This window comes from Coloeus monedula (genome assembly GCF_965178545.1).
Source record: "Coloeus monedula genome assembly, chromosome: 7".
In the NCBI taxonomy this organism is placed as follows: domain Eukaryota; kingdom Metazoa; phylum Chordata; class Aves; order Passeriformes; family Corvidae; genus Coloeus; species Coloeus monedula.
The window spans coordinates 40,437,116-40,460,275 of NC_138787.1; the positions used below are offsets into that span (position 1 = coordinate 40,437,116).

The following is a 23,160-nucleotide window of genomic DNA, read 5'->3' on the forward strand; positions in this document are numbered from 1 at the left end:
CTAATACAGAAAGGAAAATATTTGAAAAGGAAAATAAACAGGGGAAGTGACCAGAAAAAAGTAAATAAAGAAGTTATTTGAGCCACTACACACATGTAAGGTTGGGGAAGGGCAGCACGGAAGAGAGCAGGCACAGTACAGCAAGCCAGCACGTATTCCTATGGTAGGATAAGGTAAGAATTTATAATAGCAAAGATGAGAGACAAAAATCAAAGGACCAGTAATTCTGTAATCGTAGAAGAAATCTCATAGGCATTTCAGAGCTAAACTTCAGCTTTAGAGATAGCCTGAACACAAGGATCGGTAACAAATCATTGAATTCTGAGACTGTAAAAGCATCCAAAACCAGAAGAACAATGTAGTCCCTAATGGAGAGAAAAAGCAGGAAAAGACTGACATCAAAGAACATTAAATTCATTTGTGCCATGCTTTAATATAAAGAGCATCACATCAAAAAGGACAGTATGAGAAAGACCAAGCATTCCCTGTTTTCCAGGAGACTCACATTATCAGCAAAGGCCTCTGCACACTGACCAGGCTTCTGGTGGACTTCTACACAGAAACCATTAACTTGTTTGTTAATCCTACTTCTCTCTCTACAGGTTTTAAACACTATTACTGTGTCTGTGTATATAAGGAATAATTCTAGAACAAGTTCTTGACTGCAATAACTCATCCTATTAGGTGTTAGGAACACAAGGGCATTCACTAGGATTTTTCATTTATTAGCAACTACAGGGCAACATAATGGGAATATTACATACACAGTGCAGGGAAATTCCTCTTACTGATTTCAGAATTCTGCGTCAGGTACCTTTTTCTCCTTCCTCCAAGACAAGAAGGGATTTGCACATCATCGATGTTAACTACTGCAGGTGATGGGCAGAGTATTTCTCTAAACTTCTGACATGAGTTTAAAAGCATCATGTTCCAGGTTTGATATTTGCTGAACTTAGTTCAAATGTCTTTAACATCACTTTGTAAATTATCACAAAAAAGACCCAAAAAACAACCATAACCAACTCAAACCCAATTTGTGTATTTTCTTCCACAATGCCTCTCTCTCACAGACCACAGTGGTGATTCTTAATGATGCTGATGAGCAACACTGCACTGCAAGGTTTCATAATAACTTGAAGACATTCTAAGCTGAAAGAACTTTTGAGATTGTTCATCAACTTTCTTCATCATATAGAAAGAGTAGGTAACTGTACACTATATACACAGTATTATGGCCTTGAAAAAAGACATACTAAGTGTGTTATCTAAGCCATTACCTAACATACCTAGAAAAGAGAAGCCATCCATTTTTAAATATGCATTTAAATACATGGAAGAAATAAAACACAGACAAAAAATGGTAGAAGTCTTGTAATAATAAACTTAACTGTAATGACATTTCCACTCTTTCTTATCTGATGAAAATACTAACAGTCTGCTTAGCAATTATTTCTAGTATTCCCTTAATTTTCCTATTTTAGTGTTCGCTCTTCAAGTTACTAACTTACCTTAAACATGCTCCACATAGCTAAATTTCATATTAAATCTCACTCCTTAACATTCTTGGCTTACTTTCAAATAGGTTAAATATTTTTGAGCACAGTTTTTGAAATTCTATTAACCACTGCACAGATAAATGATTGAAAGCATTATTCCAAAGGGCAACATACATTTCAACAATGCTGGTCTCTTAGTAATAAAGAATGATAACTATGAGTGCCTTTCTTAATATTAATGAACTTCATGGTAAAATACAAGCTTTTCAAAAGAGCTAGAAAGGAATAAATACTTAAATAACACTTTAAAACATAAAGCATCAATGTGCCAACCCGCAGAAATACAAACATAACATGGCATTTAAGGGCATTCACCTTACACAACAAATCTGAGAACCGCTTGGGGTGACAGAAATTACAATATATTTTCCTCCTTTCTCTGTTGTCCTTTGATCATTACAGTGGTAGCAAAGTTTGCCTTCTACATGCCTCCCAACACCAGCAGGTCTTCCTAATTTCTTGCACGTGTGATTCCAAACTACTTATATGTGGGATTTCCTAGTACTGGTCTTTCAGTACAAAAAGCTGGAAAGCATGAAAACAGCTGGAAATGGTTTATAAATACATAACGAACATCACCCATTCCCATCATTGGCTGGAAAAACAAAAGTCCTCATATGAACAGAGAAACATCAAAATCATCTGTTCATTTAAATGAAAAGCACAGCCTATTTCATTCAAGCACCTGAAAAAAAGGCATTTTAATAACTCTGAACATGGACGCATTCTTTAACTTTCCTTCATAAATCATAGGTTAAAAAAACCTAGACGTAGAATAATTTTATTTTTAAAAAAGAGAAAAGAAATTTTAAAAAGGGATTGTCAAAAGGCAATTTTTTTTAAAAATTCAAATTTTAAAAAGGGATTGCTGAGAAAGTTGATACGTAATTGAGGCACAAACATATGATTAAATCTGAGGAGTAAGAATATAATGAACATACACAGAGCACAGACCTACCAAGCTGTATTTTAAAAAGTATCAACCTCATAATAACTCTGCATGAGGCTTCCTTTAACGCAAGAACTACCAGGCGCTTGATAGTCTTTGAAATAAAAATATTTAGGTGCTCAAATACAACAGTTTCCTGTAATGTCTAATATCCAAAATCAATGCACTTGAAACTGTCTCTCCTTCAATGTTGTTTCTACTAAGTCTATTCCTTAAAAATAAAGGTAAAATTTCCTTATCCAAACAATACTCAAAATTATTCACTCATCTGTGTAATCCCTGTAAGACATACTGAAGGAAAAAGAATTTTGAAACATGAAAGTACTCAAGTTATGCTTAATAAAATATCCCACTCCCCTTTTTTCCTCCATATTCTTGCTTTTACATTCTTCAATAACCTTGAAAAATAGATGGTGGGTTGTTTTTTTTTTCTTTTTAGTTTTATTTCTGGCTTATTATCACACTCGTGTCTTTAAAAACCAGTTTAGCTAGTGCCTGGACTAGTTTGCACTGTGCAGTCCAAACACTGAGAAAGAAATCAGGTAATAATTTGAAGCAGGAAATCTAAACGAAGTTGGTATCATGTTTAAAGAATGAGCTTAAAGACTGTTTCTTAATGATAGGTATAAAAAGAGATTAAAATTAGGATGTAATGCAAATCTTAACACTGATTTCCAAAACTCGAGAAACTGATCTAGACTGTATAACACCACGGGCACTCTGTTATTATCAGAGTTGGCAATTAATTGTACTGTACTATTGTTCATATACTTAATCAAAGCATCTGCATCTCTTCTAATACTACCATCCCATTCTCCCTCAGCATTTCATTGTACATTCCACAAAGTGGAATCACCACTTTGTTTTTATACATCCATTTCAATTTTGCTATTGTCACTCAGCATCTAGAATATTTTAAATCTCCAGAAGTCAACAACTATCTACAAGCCTAAGATGAAAAATTTGACAAACCAAGGACTATGTAACAGACTTACCAAAAAAAGAAAACTATTCATACAGTTTTACGTTTTAGGCATTAAACCTGATCTTTCCAACATTTATTTGAGAAGCCACAGTGTCATTTTTATATAAATACTGAGGCCCCAAAAAATAGCCAGCATTTAAAAAAAAATCTTTGCTACTGTAAATCAGAACACCAAATGTAGAATTACAGATTTTCCAATTTTAAAAATCCTGTCACTTTGTGCATTTACATACACAATTTCAAAATTGTTCTGGATCTCATTTAAGGAGAAATAGGGAGCTCAAAAAGACTAAAAGATTTTTGTTTTGACAAAAACAGCTTCTGGTTTGAGAAAAAAAAATTGGTAGGGTTTTGTTTGTTGTGTTTTGTTATTTAATAAAAAGTTAATGACCTTTCTTTTTTTTGAAAATTAAAAATATAGAACTTTCCAGATCTGATAACATCAAAACAACACAACTCTGTTGTTCAGCTTAAAATGGTTTCACACACTAATATTATTGCCCTTCATAAAGACAAAACACTGAATTATGGTTTTATTTAGAGAAAAAGCTATGGATTTATATTCATGTAAGTTGCTAACATTCTCATGAGGGTGAATGTAAACCTCTTTCCAGAGGCAACTGACTTTTCCAATGCACCTTCTTATTTTCAGCAATGGGTGAATAAGAAGAAAGCAAATAAAATACCTGTTTACTTGATTAGAATGCTTTAATTATTCAGGAACTACTGCCATATTAACCAATTAAACTAACAGTATGTGATATATTCCATAATGGTTTCATACAAGGGCTTTGTCATTTTGACCTGGGAATATGCCAAAATAATTTACTTGTAGTTTTATCTTCCTGGCAAAGCATAAAGATTCCCAGTCCTAACTTGCTATGTATTATGGGCGTGGGCACCTGACAGAGTACGCAATCAAGTTTATTGTGGAGACTATTTAATAGACTATTGATTGCTGCAAAGAAAATGAAGAGATTAATTGGAATAAAAAGGACTCTCTCTAATCTCAGGCATGCATTAAGATGCATTACCTTCTCTTAGTAAGAATAATTGCTCATTCTTCAAAAATTATTTTATTAGATACTAGGAAAATGCATTTTTAAATTTGAAGATAATTCAATTATCTGTTTGACAGACATTGTTGGGTTTTTTTAAATATCGCAGGAGAGAAGAACATCTCAGTTCAGAACTGGCTAGTATACTAGTCTATCTTGGCTACAGAGTATCTTGTAAATTCAGGACACGCCAGAGGTCATTCAAAGGAGAAGAGTCTTCAGCCGGCTGGTAGCATAAACACTTCCGTGGAATTTCTCTAGGACAGTGTACACCTTTTCAGAGTGGATACAACAGTAACCACAGTGCATTGTCATCAGCAGAGAAACAGACATACTCATAAATAAAACTGATGGGACAGTAGTGATAGTAAACTACACTTCAGGTTGGTTTTGGGAAGACAAAGTGTCCTTGAAAAAATATGTACGTTCCTTAACATCAGATGCGACCAGGCAAATGATCTGACCATCAAAAAACATGAATACTGGTAATTACTATCAGTCTTTTTAACTATTAGCTATCAGACAGAAATGAAACTTTTTTTTTAAATAAAAGATGAGAATAGAATTTTTGAAAGGCCTTTAGTAAAGAACTACCTGTGTTTTCTAATGAAGAACAAAATTGACAGTTTAGTATCTTTATTATATTATTAATCTACTTCAGTCTTACTGTATTTTGGTAGACCAAATATATATCTTATAAATGCACAGAATATTTAACAGGAGTTACAGTTAACAGGAGATACAGAATTACACGATGTAATACGTACACAGCAAAAGCAGCAAGGAGAGGTAAATGGGTCACAGAAATCCTCAAGTTAATAGCCATACAGAAATTAACTCCTACTACATTCTGGGAACCACCACAGAAAACCATTTCAAGTGGCATGGACTAATGAACATAGACAAAAAATTCTTTTGGAGATTAATTTTTAGTGGGGTACTGAAAAATGAAATGCTTTGTTATTTACTCCAGAAGAGTTTTAGTTTAGAATTTTCTGGCTGATTTTAGAGAAATTAAAATAAATAGAGACATAACTCTGTGTCTGCAGACATTCTCGTTTCAGCTTCTTGCAGCAGCTGCAAACAAACAAATGCAGGACGAAGTCACAGACTTGGAATCTACTCATTACGTATTATCAGGGCTGTAAAGTTTTTCAGTTTGGAGAATATACTTTTGCTCACTCTGCTGCAAGAACAGAGTTTGTTCTGAAAACAGGGGATTACCATGGATTTAAGATGAAAAAACTTCCTATTTACAGGCTAACAGAAACAATGTTCTCCAAAAAAAGATGTGTTTTCCTAAAGTTAAGTGAGAAATAGCAGGGAAGAGTTTACCACTTCTTGTTCTGTGGATGCCGTATGCACCATTCAGCTGAAATAGGAGTTTCATTCACAAACATTAGATTCTTGCATGGAGAAATCTTCCATTTATATTTCTGATTCAAGGTAAAGTATTTCACTCTAGTCAAGATTATCCAAGACTGTGACGTTGTGAAATTCATCTTTTCAGTTTCAAGCTCCATTGGAAAAAAATATTCCTCCAAATGTAAAACTACAGTATGGGCTGGGCTTAAATGCTGAGAACATGATGTACATTCAAGAAGCTGATTATTACAACTTAATCTGAAAGTGGCACAGAGTTTGCTACATGAACCCTTTATTTGATCCTCGCTTTCAAGGCAGCCTTGCAAACCGAATTTTTTTTCCCACATTTTAAACAGGCAATTTTTAATTAATTTCATTCCTTCAACAAGTAAGTACTATGTAAAATGTATTCACAGCAAATGAATGTCACTTGGCAAATACAAAAACCCTCAAATATTTTTCCCGGATGTATCTATGCAACCTTATTACATTTGACTTGTAGTAGTAATTACAAGTGCTGACAAACACTAAAATTACATTGCTATATAGAATTGAGTCATTTTTACCACATGTGTTGATTGTGGAGCTCAGCGTTGCAGCTCCGGTGGAAAGGCCACCTTTCGATACTTCTGAAGCTACCGACGGTGTCAAAGATGCTGGAGTGGAAGCAGCTGCAGTAGAAGAGACTGATGATGACGTTAACCGCTCTCCAGACTCCATATCTGGAAGAGAGAAAATAAATGTCTGTCTTCTATGGCAGCAAAGGAAATTGCAAGGGACTACGGGACTGTCTGTGCTGACTGTGTCTCAGGATCTGCCCTAAATTCTCAAGAGGTTCCTATGAGACCTTCACATGTGAGGTACATCCCATTAACAGCACCCATCCATCAGAGAACTCAGCAGAGCTGCAGCACTATGGGAATATGGTACTGCTGTTCAGAGTTCACTACATTTCAACTTGAACACCTCTACCACACCCTGTGGTCAGGAGCTCCATTTCAGCTCAGGCTGGAGCCTTCAGCCCTTGCCAGAACCAGCCCATTGCTCTTGCAGCCAGCCTGTGCCCCTGCCTCTTGGCTACATTCCATGTTCTAGCTTCCCTCTAGGATGGCATCAGCTCTCATCTTCTGCTACTTCTGATCAGACAACCAGATGGACACTGGGCCTGACAGATTCCCCTATTTTGTCTAACGCTGTGACCAGCACTGTTCAGATTGCACGGCACTGTGCCGGAGTTGGGAAAAGCCCTGCCTGCATAACCCTCAACTACCAGCTTATCCCTCCTTGCAGAGCAACCCTGCTCTTTGTTGCTCCCTGACAGACAACTTTAAAGAACTTGTGGTGCATGCCAAAACATCTGTATCTAGACTCTTAATTTAAGGAAAGACCCAGCAATTATGGTGAGATAGTATAAATACAAGAACTCCTGTTAAGTTGCTAGGGGCTTTTTGTTGTTGTCGGTGTTATTTCCGGGAGAGCTGTTCATACAAAATAAGACATTTTTATATGTGCCATGAATGGTCTAAATCAAAACTCACCAGTCTTACTTCACTGAACAAGCATATGTATTTTAAGGAAAACAGACAGTAATAGTATTAAAAACACTAGAAGAAGTTTGGACAATACTCTCAGGCACATGGTGTGGCTCTTGGGGATGGTCTGATCACTGAGCTAGACTCAGTGATCTTTGTGGGTCCCTTCCAACTCAGCATATTCTGTGTTTCTGTGAAGCAGTTTCTCAAATACTTCAGAAATGCAGCCAAGACGATGTCTTTGCATAGTGGTAAGCAGCATCAACAGACTGTCTGACTCAATCTGCCAGAGCAGCAGTTGATAGTGAGTCAGGATCACAGTATAGGTAAGGTGAGGAAAATTTCAAAGTCCCTGTACTATTAAAAATGCCATGAGACTAAGCACATTGAACTCGTAACAGGGAAACTTCTAAGAAACCCATTCCTGTTGTGAAGTCTCTCTCATGAACAGAGGCAACACGCTTTCTCAGATTTACTCCTGAATTTGAGGGGGAGAAGTACTGAACCTAAATCAAACCACTTAAAAAATCTCACTCCCAGTACTTGTAAAGCAGAATGCCAAGTACACAAGAAAGACCCACTTTTTCAAATGCAATTTTAGACAATTTAGAAAACTGGTATGTTAAACAGCACTTCTGATCCAAAGTTGTACTAAACAGTTACTTCCCAAATGCACACTTGGAAAGACAGCATAAAACCTGTTATCTGCTTCTCCAGAAAGTAGATCCTTGGTTTGCCTCAGCCAGTAAAAATGAAATTTAAAAAGCTACAGCAAATACAAAAAAATACAAATACAGAAAAAAACCACAGAAAAATCAGCTACTTACACTGATACAGCAATAAAAAAAGTATCTACTACTATACTGAATATACGGGGTATGACCTTCAGAATAGTAGAAATAACAAAGCTACTTCCTTCAGAAAATTTATGAAGGAAAAATATTACTCAACATTTTAATTTTTTCGTTCAGGACTCTTGAATACATACTCCAGCTAAACATTTTCCATCCACAGTTAAAGAATACCTTATTCATTTTTAGCAATCTGTGACTATAATCAATCTAATGTGCTAATCAGTGGAGAATACCGTATACAGTGTTTATTACATATATATGTCCACTAAATTTTACAACTACTCTGAAGGATAATAATTAATAAAAATTCCATTCATAAGAGATTATGGTTTTAGTTTGCATCTACAGGCTTAAGTCCACAGCATTCACAAACACACAGTAAAAAGATTTACTATCTTTAGTATACAGACATCGATAGACACAAATTATTACAACAAAGTACTTTTTTAGTCACTATGAATGACTGAACTTACTTGAGGCCAACAAGTATTCCTTGTACAAATAAAAATTTGTTGTATTTTGGCATTCATTGTTTTCATTATGGCTACAGCGAAGTCACTATATTTACAGAGAGCATAAGGGAAGTCAGAAACAAATCAAAATGGTATTATTACAGTATTTTCTTGTAAAAGAAAAGGCACTTCTAAACTTTAACACAGTCCATTCAAAACTCAGGATTAAAATTTCATATTTTATGTTCCCTCACAAAAACTCTCAAATTTCTAAAAAAAAAGAAACTGTAATAAAAAGCAGCTGTGTGTGTAATAATAAAACACTAAAATAAGTCTTTACCACAGAATCGTGAAATCCAACCAACATATGTGGAAAAGACCTTCAAGATCATCAAGTCCAACCTGTGCCCGATGCCCACCTTGTCATCCAGCCCAGAGCACTGAGTGCCATGTCCAGTCGTTCCTGGAACACCTCCAGGGATGGGGACTCCACCACCTCCCCTGGCAGCCCCTGCCAACGCCTGACCACCCTTTCCATGAAGAAATTCCTCTGATGTCCAACCTGACACTCCCCTGGCACAGCTTGAGGCCGTTCCCTCTTGTCCTGTCCCTGTTCCCTGGGAGCAGAGCCTGATTCCCTCCCCTCCCATCAGGGAGTTGGAGACAGGGAGAAGGTCCCCAGGAACCTCCTCTTCTCCAGGCTGAGCCCTCCCTCAGCTGCTCCTGCTGCTCCAGCCCCTTCTCCAGCTCTGTTCCAGTCTCTGGACTTGCTCCAGCCCCTCAGTGTCCGTCCTCCTCTTCCTGATGGACCCAGAACTGGGCACAGCACCCCAGTTGCCTCAGCAGTGCCAGCTACATGTCATTGCCCTGGACCTGCTGCCACACTAGGGCTGATACAAGCCAGGTGCCCTTGGCCCTCTTGCCCACCTGGGTACACCCAGGCTCACGTACAGCCACTTTCACCAGCACCCCATGGCCTTTTCCATCTTACCAGCCACTCTGTCCCCAGCCTGGAGCACTGCAGGGGGTTGTTGTCATCCAAATGCAGGACCCAGCACTTCCCATTATTGAACCTCATTTACTTGTCCTTGGCCCATCAATCCAGCCTGTCCAGAGCCCTCTGCACAGCCTTCCTAACCTTCCTACCCGCAAGCAGATCAACAATCCCGCCCAACTTGGTGTCATCCGCAAATTTACTGAGGGTGCACTCAATCCCCTCATCCCTATCACTGATAAAGATATTGAACAGGACTAGCCCCAATACTGAGCCCTGGGGACACCACTGGTGGCCAACCCCAGCTGGAAGGAATTCCATTCACCACCACACCCTCTGGGCCTGGCCACGCAGCCAGTTCTGAACTCAGCAAAGAGTGCACCTGTCCAAGCCGTGGGCTGCCTTTTGCTCCGGGAGAATGGTGTGGGAGACAGTATCAAAGGCTCTGCTGGACTCCAGGCAGACACATCCACAGCCTTCCCCTCATCTGCTGAGTGGGTTCACCTTGCCATAGCAGGAGATCAGGTTGCTCAAGCAGGTCCTGCTCTTCCTAAACCCATTCTGGCTATGCCCCATCCCCTGGCTGGCCTGTATGTGCCGTGTGACCGCACTCAAGACGATCTGCTCTATGACCTACCTTGGCATCAAAGTCAGATTGACAGGCCCAGAGTTCCTCAGATGTGAGCATCTAATGTATTTTATAAATAAGCATAGTTAAGAACCACCTACAAGCAATCCATGTTTGAATCATAAATAAGAATATATCCTTAGCAAATCAATACATTTTTAAAACAGAAAAGTAAATTTAGCTACACTTGCAAGCTTTTAACCAACATAAGCCATCTGTTTGATCAAATAAGAACTGGGAGAACAGTAATAAGCTGCCCTTTTAAGGTTCCCCTCTCTTTCCCACCCCCACCCTGCTCCTTTTATTTCAGTTTCCAGGGGTCTGGGAAGTGTTTTTGAGAGGGTGCTTTTTCAGCCTTTAATTTAGCTGCTTATTTAATGTCTTTAATAGAGAACTGGAATATTGGTATTTCTGAATTATTCTGAATGTAAGAAATTATATTCTTTTCCTAGAGACATACATAGTTTTGATTTCAAACTAAGTCAACCCTTAATTATATTTAGTTAATTACTCTAACCACAACAGATGGCTAACTCCAAAAGAGATAATCCCCAAAACAGTCATTAGACAGGATCAGCAATAATTACACTGTATATCTAATGTGTTCTGTGACTAAAAAAGTCCGTACCAGTTACAGATCCATATTCTTTTTAACCTCAAGTATAAGTAAGATATTTGTTCCATTGGAGTTATTTTGTCCATCAATACTTATAAACTTTCATGACTGTTTTTTAATCTCTCAAATTTGTAAAACAGAAAAATCAGTAAGTAAAACTAGGAAAAAAACCTGATTTTTAAAATTTTCCAGGTGTAGTGATTTATGTAGTTCCTCTCAATGGTTTGCCCAGAACTCCAGCTATTTTCCAAGAATTTCCCATGGTGAATAATAATCCTTAATGCAACTGAACTCAGTGAAAACAGAAAGTAAGCTGTCAGTAAGGAACAAAGAAGGGAAGTATGTGAGGCTTGACGCAAGAAATTGTTGTCTTTTTGGGAAAAAAAAATGCTAATGTTTAATAAAAATAGAAACACTAAAAAAAGATAAAGGTTTGCTAAAGGAAACAGCAATCAAATCATTTACAAATACATCAAGTTAAAATTTCTTTACAGTCAATCACCTACCTATTCTATGCTCAAAATCTTCACTGAAATGTACCCTAATGCAGAAGAAAAACTCCTTTCTTAAACAGGTACAAATGAGTAATTCCCTTCACAGGATAGTGTCATGGATACAGTATCCTATCAGTGTTAGCTGGGATGTGTGAATACAATTAAGTATGTTTTGAAGACATCTAAACACTAGACAAACTCATCTTAAAATTCCAGTTTAACTTCTACACTCCCATGTGCTGCTTCATTATTTCAGGTATTACCTCTAACACAGCGAAAAAGAAGTTGGGTCAAAATATGCTTCAGTCTTTTTCAATGGCCAAGTGAAATTTGTAACAACTTTATGACCGCAAACTATAGAACTTGAGTCCCATAATATTGTGCTCTTGCCTTTCAGCAATATTTCATTGTATCATATCATAATATTGTCAGTCTGCCACTGGTTCTTGTGTCAATGAGTGCTCTGATGCCAGAAATCTCGCAGCTGATGAAGTACATCAGAGTCTCTCAGAACACGCAGTCCAGCACATCACAAATACAAAATGCGTTCTCCAAAGAGGTCATGCTCAGAAGGTAAATGCAGAGCATGGGTGCTAGCTCAGAGGTGACTCAGCAGGCCAAGTTGTACCTGTGGGTTCCACACCTTCCGCAGAGGCCACAGAACCAGGGAGGGAGGAGTGGGTTTAAAACCAGTGGTGTGACAAAAAAACCCACTAAACAAGCAAGCACACTGACCAAACCTCAGGTGAGAAGGAAGTGAGGTACCCACAGGAATGGGTGCAGTTCCCTATAGACAAACTATGGACACCAGAGGCTCCCAGTGATGCTCCCTGCTCTGGAAACAAGGTCTGGTCACAGGCCTTCCAACACACGGTCTACTACTGCTATGATGTTTTACACACTGAGATTTTTAAACTCACATACAAGTGCCCATATAATTAATGAGATCCACTTTACTTGTCTGAAATACTGTACAAATCATGAAAGCCAAGTTAGCTGCTAAATATTGCGAATTTTGCAGAATGTCACTGTAATTATGGCACTTCTGATAATTTATTCTAAGTACTTTATGTAAAGCTCCCTAGGAAAAAAAAGTCATCACAACAAAACTTTTACTAAATCAACCACCACAATAAAACCTCTTTTTGTGAGTCAACAGCAAGACTGGCTTGTGTTTCAAAGATATCATACAAAGACACTTTGATGCACCAATACGCGTAGTATGTTACTGCCAGTTGTACTGTGTGAGGCAGACTGTACGTTCCTGCATGACATTCTAAATGGGCTTTATAGCCTTCCCCTGACTCATATCAGGCCACATTCAATTAGTGACACAACAACTCACTGTTTATGGCATCAGAATCCACAGCAGTGAAAACATTCATAAAATCACAAATATATCACAATTCCATAAATATTTGTTTTAACAGCCTTTACCCACATATGGTGACTTACTAAAAGCCACTTCAAAGCAGATCTAACTCTTAAATTTGGTATAACTGAGTCATAACTGGGCTGCCAAAAACAGAAACAGAGAGAGGAATCAGTTGCCATTCTACTGTTTAGTAATATGTAGTGGCCATTTTAAATAGACTTAGGATAAAATGACATTTTAAACAATGCATCTATTTTGACTCTATCCAACAGGATAAACTCATCATTGAATATGCAAATATACAAAATAAGTTGCAACTCAAAAACTTATTTTCTCCTATTTTACAAGTAACTGTGTTGCTTTCCATTAGAAATAAGCATCACTTTGAATATTTCTGCATTCACACATTTCATGATCTTCATGATTATGGTAAAGAAAGAATACTTACAAATGACAGAGGGCATTATAATTCACTTACGTTACATGCCATGGAGAGAGGAGGGGCACGCAGGTCAGGCTAAACTACAATCCTCCATAAGCCTCGCTTCTGGACAAAACTCAGAATACATCTTTGAAAGCTCCATAATGCTGGGCACAAAATCTAATCTATCCAATTTGTACCACAAAAAGTGCACGGCCACACTAAGAGGCAACACAGCACTGCAGAGAGGCACTTAATGTTGAAGTGACCCAAGTCTACTCAAATGTTTCAAACCCAGAATAACAACACTAAGAGTCTGGTTTAAACAAATATATAAACAGAATCATAGAATGGTTTGGGCTGGAAGGGACCTTGAAAGCTCATTTCATTACACACACACCCCACCATGGGCAGGGACACCTTTCACTGGATGAGGCTGCCCACAGACCCATCCAACCCGGCCTTGAACAGTGCCAGGGATGGGGAGTCCACAATCTCTCTGGCCAACCTGTGCCAGTGTCTTACCACCCTTAATTTCTTCCTAACATCTAATCTAAACCTACCCTCCTAAAATCAAATCTGTCTGCATTATCTGTTATTCTGTATGAGGTTATCAACTTTATACGTCTATGTTTAGCAGTTACTACTTTTATTAAGAACACACATCCCTTCACCTTATTTTCACTTCTATGATAGGTTAGGAAAAGTTGACACAACTACCCTCAAAACACAGAAGCAGATGGGTGGGTATAGCTTCTTACACGGATGGACACACTTTCAGTCAGGAATGCTCACCCTACAGAAGCAGCTGCCCAATCCACTTCTTGCAGCACAGCGAATTCCACGTGACAATTTCCTGTAAGCTGCTTTTACCAATGGAAAAGCTATGCAATTCATCCAGCTCAAGAAGAGGAGCAGTCACGATTTAGATACCAGGGTAGCAATGGTACAGTGCAACTCTGCACAGACATTAAGGCTTTATGGAGACTTCGCTCATGCTGTGGAGATGACAGCATGACATGCCTGTATTCCAATGCTTCTAAGCAGATTCTAAACAGCAAATAAATAGTGGTACCACATAAAATTGATGCAAACCCTGAACTCTTGTCATAACTGCAGAGGCTGAAATAATAGCATCTGAAGAACATTCAAATGCAAAAATTCTCTGGCATCAGTTTGGTAAATGCCCCAAAGAGGCATGTTCACCAGATTTTGTCATCAAACCAAAACAAAGGATTTATCATTTCAGAACTGAGGTTTTACAGAGCTTTCTGTTCCTAAAAAAAACCCAAACCAACAAATAAACGGATCACTGCAATATTTTATACTATCTTGGGATGAATACCAGTTTTTAACTTCATGCCTAACAGTTCAGCTTAAAGACATGTTTCCAATTTCTATGTAAAAGCCCAATCTTTCATTCCCGACATACCTTTTGGGGTTTTTTAAACATTCTGCTTATGAAACTTCAATAACTTTGGGTTCATTTGCACTAGATTCTAGTAGTGCTACATTTTGTTCTACAGAAGCAAGACTTAGCATTTTATACTATTACTTCAGTTTGTGAGGGCACTGAGCAAACTTTCTACAACTACCTCTATAATTTTAAAATTATGAAGTATTATGAAATCTTTGCATATTGATAATCAATACAACATTTTTTAAATATACAGCAAAAATTCTTGCTTAGGATGGCTCTGAACCACCCTAAGACCACTAGAAATCCTATGCAACAGTAGTTCAAAAATCAGTAAAAAACACTGGGACAGCTGAAGTCAATGCCTTTTTTTTTTCTTTTTTTTCTTTTTCCTGTACTGTTCAAAAACCCGAATTTCAATCTGTTAGAGGCAAATTTTCTGCTTCTCTGCTGGTATTCCACCATTCAGAAACTTAGCTCCTGGTTTAGCCATCCTATTGTACACCTCTTCCCATGGCTCAAAAGCCAGATTTGATCTCAAGCTCAAAATTGAGGCTTAGCTCCAATTACAGAGCTGGAGAAAACACCTACAGAGGAAGTGCCCTGCTGAACCTCTGATGGCAAAAGCTGCCACAGGCTTGTCTAGGAATTGTTAAAATTCAACAGCGCTTGCACCAAACATGCTTTTTAGTATTTCCGTAACTGAGTCTTGCCTAATTTTGCCAAATAATAATAGAAGGCATTAAACCAACAGCTAACTTTGTGAAGCCTAAAGTATCTGCTTTAAAATATATATATACAAAAACTCTCAAAGGGACTCAGTACAAACAATGTGGTTTGCCCACTTGGTATTATTTTGCTTCATGCTGGAAAAAAAGACACAAAGAAATGACTGCATAGAGAAAACTTCAGATAAATCTTTAAAAGCATAAGCTAAAGTAATTTGGGGAAGAAATAATTACAAACCAAATATCTTTTTGGGTGTATGAACTCCACATGCGTCAAAATAACAAGCTCAGAACTAGTCCATGGGCACTGCCCTGCAAGAAGAAAAGACACTGAGAAAAGGGTTCTTTTACCCTGGAGTCCTTAACTTACAGACCACCTATATCTAACAGGTAACAAGGGGGAAAGGATGGTAGTCAAAGTCCTCCTTAACAATGACCTAAAGATTTTTTGGGTGGTTTTTGTTTGTTGGGAGTTTTTTGAGTTTTTCATCCTAACAATTTAAGTTCTATTCTAGTCCTTCAAATATTGCTAGAAACTATAACCACCAGCATATTCTGATGAGAAATGAATTATAGATACCAAGAGTTCCAGAAAAGCATTCAGGAGAAACAAATCTTTTCAATGTGTTCCTGTACCAGCCTCAGGCTTTGCAAAGGGTGTTGAGTTTGATTCAGAATAGCACCAAACTTCAGTCTCATTATTCTAACATTAATATCATTTTATGTTAAAACAAAAGGAGAAAAAGTCAAACATCTAAATTGTACATTAGGTTCTCCAAAGCTAGCAAAAACTAGTTTTAGCCCACGGGAGAGCAAAGAAGTCTATCAGCCTCTCATGTCATTGACTGAGTTTTGGCACCTTGACTAAAAAACTTATCATTGAGGAATGCTAATTCCTCAGGTTTGAACTCTTAAAAGCACCTTGTAGTGTCATCTAGCAGGAATGTAGTAGTTCCCACTAACAGGCTGAGACACAGATAAATGGTTTCCACATTTTCATGCAGTTGCACTCTCATGGTTCTTTGGAAACCCAGAACCAGTTCTTGAAGGAAGTGTTACGTGCCATAACAGCCATTGTTTTGAGTCAGCTTCATCATTGGCATCCACCCCCTTTTGCAAAACATCTTTCTTAGTTTATTTGTTCACTGTTCCTTCCAATTTTAAAGGTGTCATGATCTTTTTAAAAACTGAGACATTTAAGCAAAACAAAACCCCCACAAAACAACAACAGAGTCCACTAAAGTTTAGGTAAACAGAATAACTAGAAGGAAAAATAACGGGGGTCTTAAGATACAAAGAAATAAAATTAAGCCTCAACAGAAGCCGCAGCAGGTATTACCATGTCAGAAGACTATTCTGGCTGACTCCATTCACAACTTTATTTTTACAAAACAAGCAGATGCAAATCTGACATCTTGATGTTATTTACAAACTAAAGAAGTGGTTAGACACAAAAAACCCCTGCCAACATTGCACTTTTATTTCCACAAACTGGAAAGAAAGAAGATAATAAACCATCCATACTTCCATCTTCAAAACAAAAGTACTGTATCTAGATTTCAGACTCTAACAAAGCCACATGCTAAACATTACATCTTCCTACATGATTAAAGAACATTGGTTAAAACACAGGAGGCCATTTTTTGCTGTACCAGATGTTGTTTGCTTGCAAAGCTTGAAAACTTTTTAAAGATTAACAGTGATACACATTGCAATAAACCATTCTTTCAAAATTTAAAGGCACTCTGCAAAGCCAGGCAGTCAATGATGGTCGTATCTGACAGATAAAACTGGGGCTCTCTTGTGGGGTGTTGAAGCAGGAAGCCTAAGCAGTCCCAACTCCAGCCACCCAGCATTCAATTCAAGAGGTCCATGAGGGCCTATGGCTGGGCCCAGGGTTAGGATCTGCCCTTCCCTGCACAGCAAAAACAGCTGTATCCCTTGGCCACTGCTGCCTCACACACTTCCCTTCCCCCAGGCAGCCCAGGTAATGCAGCTCCTACAGCTCCCATCAGGGCTGTTCTGCCTGTTCTGCAGGAACCAGGTTCTGTAAATTAGGCTGAAGCTTGAGCCAACAAGGTCAGCTGTGAGGCACCCAGCTTTAAGAGTCCCTATAGAGGCAGAATATGAAAAAAGATTACAAATAGCAAGGGCTCAAAGGACATCAGAAAGAACGGAGCAGGGGTACAAGAAGATGGCTGGACAGCAAGGAAGTCTGCCGGAAGACAACACACACATTTTGCTGGTACCCAAACTAGGACATTTCATAGACAGAGTCAGTATTAAACACTACTGTAACTTATCTGGAATATCAGACTATATGAAGCTTATCAGTTTATCTGTTAACAGCAGCAATTCAGTATTTTGTTAAAAAAAAAAAAATCAACATGCTCTTGTTTTGTAAGAGACATCAGTATAGAATAGTGCTCCAGGTCACTGAGCTTCCAAATTAAATACCAACATTAAAGGGCTTGTAAGGGAGGCAGCATGTGTATAAAACCTGCAGCTATCATGTGAAACCTTTATCTTTCAGTCAATGTTCCCAAGATGAAAAAGTCAGAGTTTCATAGAGAATGGCACTCATTCCTCAGTAATCCTCAGAATACAGCATAAGTATTTTGGGGAAAGAAGAATTCAAATCAACAGCTTCCAAATAACAGATCTTTGCCAATTTGTGAAAAGAAAACCCTTTAAAAAAGTAATATACCTTGACTCCCTCTTCCTTTCTTCCCCATGGCATTTTCCCTGCCTTGTTCTCCTTAAAATAGGCCTGTATCTACATGCTCTAGCCACTCCATTGTCCACACCCTTTTCTCCATAGCTAACAACTCGTGTGAACTAATAGATCAAACATGTCCAAAAACATTTTTATACCCCAAGCTGGAGGAACACTGTTCCTCACCTACTTATTTTTCTCACAGTGCAAACAAAACAGATTTCTCATATATGCTGTCTACTTCGTAAGTTTTTTAGTAACAGCTATTTAATTCAATATCTATTTTTTAACCATCTATTATAAAAACATCTCTTTCTTTTAACTGAATCATACTTTTTCTCCATGTTTCACTTTTGGTTCCAGTTTCTGTTAACACAGTGGATATGTCCTGTTGCTAAATGAAATTGTACATCATTTTATTTCCACGTAAGATACGATAATAGAAAAAGCGCGCCTTTGAAAAGCAACAATGATTTTGGCTAGGAATTCACTACAAGGTTTTTTATACTCTAGTTTACAAAGGGAAAAAACAAAGTCTTCGGTACCAAGAACACAATACTATTTTATTATTAATTTATATTAGAACTGCAAAATTTAATTCAGCACTTTTCTGAACTTCCACAAAATAACCATGAACACGCATTGGTATTATATACTATAGAACTTCAGTAACACTTATCGTGATAGGTACAGCACTACTCCAAATGCTATGCTATTTTTACCAGCACAACAGAAGACCAACCTTAAGAAAAATAAAATCATTGTAGACCCATTTAACAAGCCGTGTAAGACCAAAAACACACTGTAACCATTGTTTCACAATATGAAATCTGTTAGAATGATACTCTTGAGAAAAATAAAACCACACCTGTGCACTGAGTGATAGCTCACACTCACCTGGTCCTCACCACAAAGAGCCGAGAAATTACTTGAAGGAAAAACAACACATCAACTGAAATAAAGACAGAAACAGCACTTACACGGTCATATAAAAAAAGGTGACCAAAACGCTGTTTTGTTTTATTTGAAGACTATGTTTGTTAGACAGGAAACAGTTCTGGAAGTGATAAAAATATTATGAAAATACCAATACTTCAGAATTTGCATGACACAAATTCACATTCTATGTCACTGTATTTGTCCAGTGAATATGCATCAGAATTTTTCATAAAGTTAGTACCAGTTGTCTAAAACCTAAATAGACTTCAATAGTTTGGGGTTTTTCAATCTCATGAAAATCAGATTTTTTGCTCATCACTACTGTCAGATAAACATTATAAGAAGCCGTAGTTGTCCTAGAATTAAAAAAAAAAAAAAAAGCTACTCTACATACTCTTTTTGTATTCTTCTTTAATCTATAAACATTTCAAACTATTAACCCAGGGAAGGCTGGGGGGAGGGTGGGCAGGCAGGGGGAAAAGGAGGGGGAAGGAGGCACAGAAGAAAAGCACTGAACACTTGGCATCACAGGAGAATAGATAGAGAACATGAACAGCTTACTGTGGAGAGGGGTTTAATCAGGAAGTAGCCATTATCCTGTCGCTACAGAGCAGTGACAGCACTCCAAAACAAGCCGAGGGTTTGGTCTTGGAGGTTTTTGTTGTTTGCTTTCTTTTTCAGTCAAGTAGGAAGAAAGCACACATGCTATCATGTCCGAGTTTGCTGAGCCCAAAGGTCGCTAGATGCTTATTGTCAAAAGCTATCCTGAAAATGAAATCCAAGCAAGCGCTGACAAAGCTGTACTTAAGGAAGCATCTAAAATCTACCACAAGCTCCCTCTGTGTTACACACAAAACATGGCTGTCTTATTCAGAGATTAGCAATTATTGTAATGAGATACTGTCGGAGAGGGTCAAACAGTGCTTCCTGCAGTTTACACATCTTGATTTCCTGGTAAACAAACCGAAAGGCAGGCGGAGCACTTGGATCACCAGTAACACAGCTGCTCGCTGAAAAACCAGCTCAAGTGAAGTATGCAGCTTCATCTTAATTACACGAGGGGAAAAGGTAGCAGAAAAACATAAAACCAACTGAACTATGAGGAAATTTTTCCCACAATGTTACGTAAGCATCAGTGCCAGGCTGCATTGTTTTCTTTTTTTATGCCAAGCCCAAAAAAAAAAAAAAATCTTTATTTTCTTGTAAATTATGCTTATGTACACACACACACACACACACTCTCTCTCTCTCCAGAACAAACTGCTCCCCAAGTTGTTCTGGAATGGAAAAGTGCTATGAAACCATAACCTGAAACAACCCTGGAAAAATCTGGAACTGAGAAAACAAACCCTAATTACTGCATGTGAATTTAGGCATCAACCTCAAAAAAAACCCCACAATTAAAGAAATCTACTCACAATATTCAGAAATCATAATAATTATTTAATTAACACAATTTTAAAAGAAAAAAAAAAATCAACCACCAAACACCTTTCCTCCACAAAAAGAAATAACTGCATATGGACTGAACGCATGGCACTGATTCAATGAGAAGAAATTACAGGTTGTTCCCTACCTATAATCATTCCAAAAATTAATTTCTACAAGTTCCAGTTTAAAAATCGTATTTTCATGGTGGCACTGAAGAGGGTCCTAGGTTACCACAAAAGTTAAAAGGGAAAAAAAAGAAAAAGCAACCCCCAACAAATAAACAAGAACACTCCCCCCCAAAATAAAAACCTTGACTAACAGAACAAAAAGCTCAGTTCCCCTAAGCAACTAGAATAAAGTATTTGGTCCAAAAACAGAATACAGAATTTCTGCAAGTTAACTTATTAGACAACCTGTTGATACAAGTGAAACTGTTTCAGTGACCTAAAATAACAGCACAAGGGCTTGAACCACAACATGCAATCCAAGAAAAATTATTTGTATAGCAGGAGAGATATGCAAGGGCACTTGATCCAACTTCAAAATTGTTGCAAGAAACACATATTACTTCATAGCCAAAATACTTGCTCAAAATAGCAAACATTTATGAATACAGACCCAATACCTAAATCCAGCATCACCTGTGAACACAACCTGCATTAACGGCGTTGGAGAGCATAAACTTCCTGCAGTTTATTAAATCAATATATTTATTTATAAAAGTTTCCGATGCAGTATTAGTCTGTCTTTCGCTTCTAGCAATTTTAGCTGGAATCCTCTGACACTAACTGCATGGACCCATAAGGAGGAGACAAAAGGGACAATTCATTACTTAAGGAGTAACAGATACATTTTCTTTTTATTCAAGAAAAACTAACAAGTTAAGAGAAATGACCTCCAGCTAAAATACAAAAAATCGGAAGGAGGAGGGGTGTGTCCACAAAGGATGGACCCAACAACCAATTTTCTTCCCCACATTCAGCCTGTGACAAAAGTCTCAACCACCTTTTACTCCTCAGAGACCTTCACGCAATGGCACACCAAACCAAGTCCTACTTGTGTCCCTATAAATTCAGGCTCTCTGACAACATTTACAAGCCTCAGTACCATTTTTTCCCTACATATGCTACTGTACAGAGCCCACTCTTGAGTTCCACTGTTACACTGGATTAGTCTAAAGTGGTTTCCACAACTGAAAACAAAGTTGCATCACAAGACAGATTACCTTATTTCAAATAGTTTCTCACCACCAAGAACAACTACATCAACCAACCTTTAAAACCCATCAGCTGACAGTAAGTCATCTGCATCCTTACATTGGTTTTAGCCTACCAAAGCCAAGAGAAAGAGAGGCAACAATCTTCTCTTTGTTCTACGTCCCACATATCCTGGTCACATTTATGGGTCATATTGCTCATGATTTAGCTTTATTCTCAAGGCCTTTTGGTCCTCACTGAATTGTTTACAAAATGCATGAACACTGCATCTGTTGATTTGATCCTTAAAATGGTATCTTGGATTTGGAATAAACACAGTAGACACAGTAGCTACCAGTGAACCATCACTCAGAAAGAGCCAGATTCTACTCTTATTAAATACATCTCTACCAAAAGCCTAGTAACTACAGAATTGTTTCAGGGCACATAGAAGTCACACAAAAACCCAGAAAACCAGCTTATTCTTTACATTACTTCTGTGCCCAAAATCATTATTCATGCAGGCTCATTACCTAAAACTAATCACAGAACTACTAAAAATCCCAAACCATAGCTTATTTAGCAGCATTTCAAACATTTGCCACTACAACCATACGAAGTATATATACATAGAATAAATACTCAAAGAGCATAGAAAAATAACTGAATTAAATAATTTCAGTACATTTTAATTTTCCTGCATCAAAACCTTCTTGTATGTTCCTTTTCATTTTTCGCATTTTGATTATCAAAATGTCTTAGTATTACTGAATGGTTTTAACTGGCAACTTGGAAACAAAACAAACTAAAGCATATCAGGATCTCAAGGAACACACTGTCCTATGTACTAAAACATGCCATTTCATAATAAAGTTGATATATCTTACCATAAAGTTTTGCTAATATTTTTCAATACAACCTATCAACATATAGTCACTTGAGTTTTATGAGATTTGACACCAAGATGACATTTATGTACATGTTCTGCATATACTACTATCATCCATTTTAAAAGGCATTAAAGAAACCAATATTCTTAATTTTCTTTACATGTATGTATGGGGTGGCAGGGGATAAACTCAGTATTAACTGCTATTTGGTCAAACAAGATTTTGGAGAAAAGATTACATAGGTAGCAAGCACAGCAGAGAAATGCACATCGAAGGAGGGTTAAACTGCTATTTTCCACAAAATAACCATTAATTTACCACATCACTTCGAAGTTAAAATTAAATTATTTTGAAACGATAAAGATATTTCAGAAGTTTTAAAAGCTTGGAACAACAATAAATATATTCTTTATCTATCATCAAAGTACACATACACAGACCCTCTGAGAATACAATATTCATTTTGCTGCAGAAGAACAGACATTGCATAACAATGAGATTTGCTAATGAAATCAGCCATCAACCTGGAATACATTTGTATTAAACCAAGACCTCAGTGTCATT

The 23,160-nt window shown here is 37.5% G+C and overlaps 1 protein-coding gene across 11 annotated transcripts in view; it reads right to left on the minus strand.

The window, feature by feature from the left end:
- BAZ2B (bromodomain adjacent to zinc finger domain 2B) overlaps window positions 1–23,160 on the minus strand; it is a 122,063-nt gene that overhangs the window by 57,673 nt on the left and 41,230 nt on the right. For all 11 annotated transcript variants that reach the window (XM_082285535.1, XM_082285531.1, XM_082285536.1 and 8 more), the window contains one exon: window positions 6,480–6,635. In XM_082285535.1, the coding sequence (XP_082141661.1) occupies window positions 6,480–6,633 (154 nt within the window). In that variant the 5' untranslated portion in view covers window positions 6,634–6,635. The remainder of the gene's footprint in view (window positions 1–6,479; window positions 6,636–23,160) is intronic.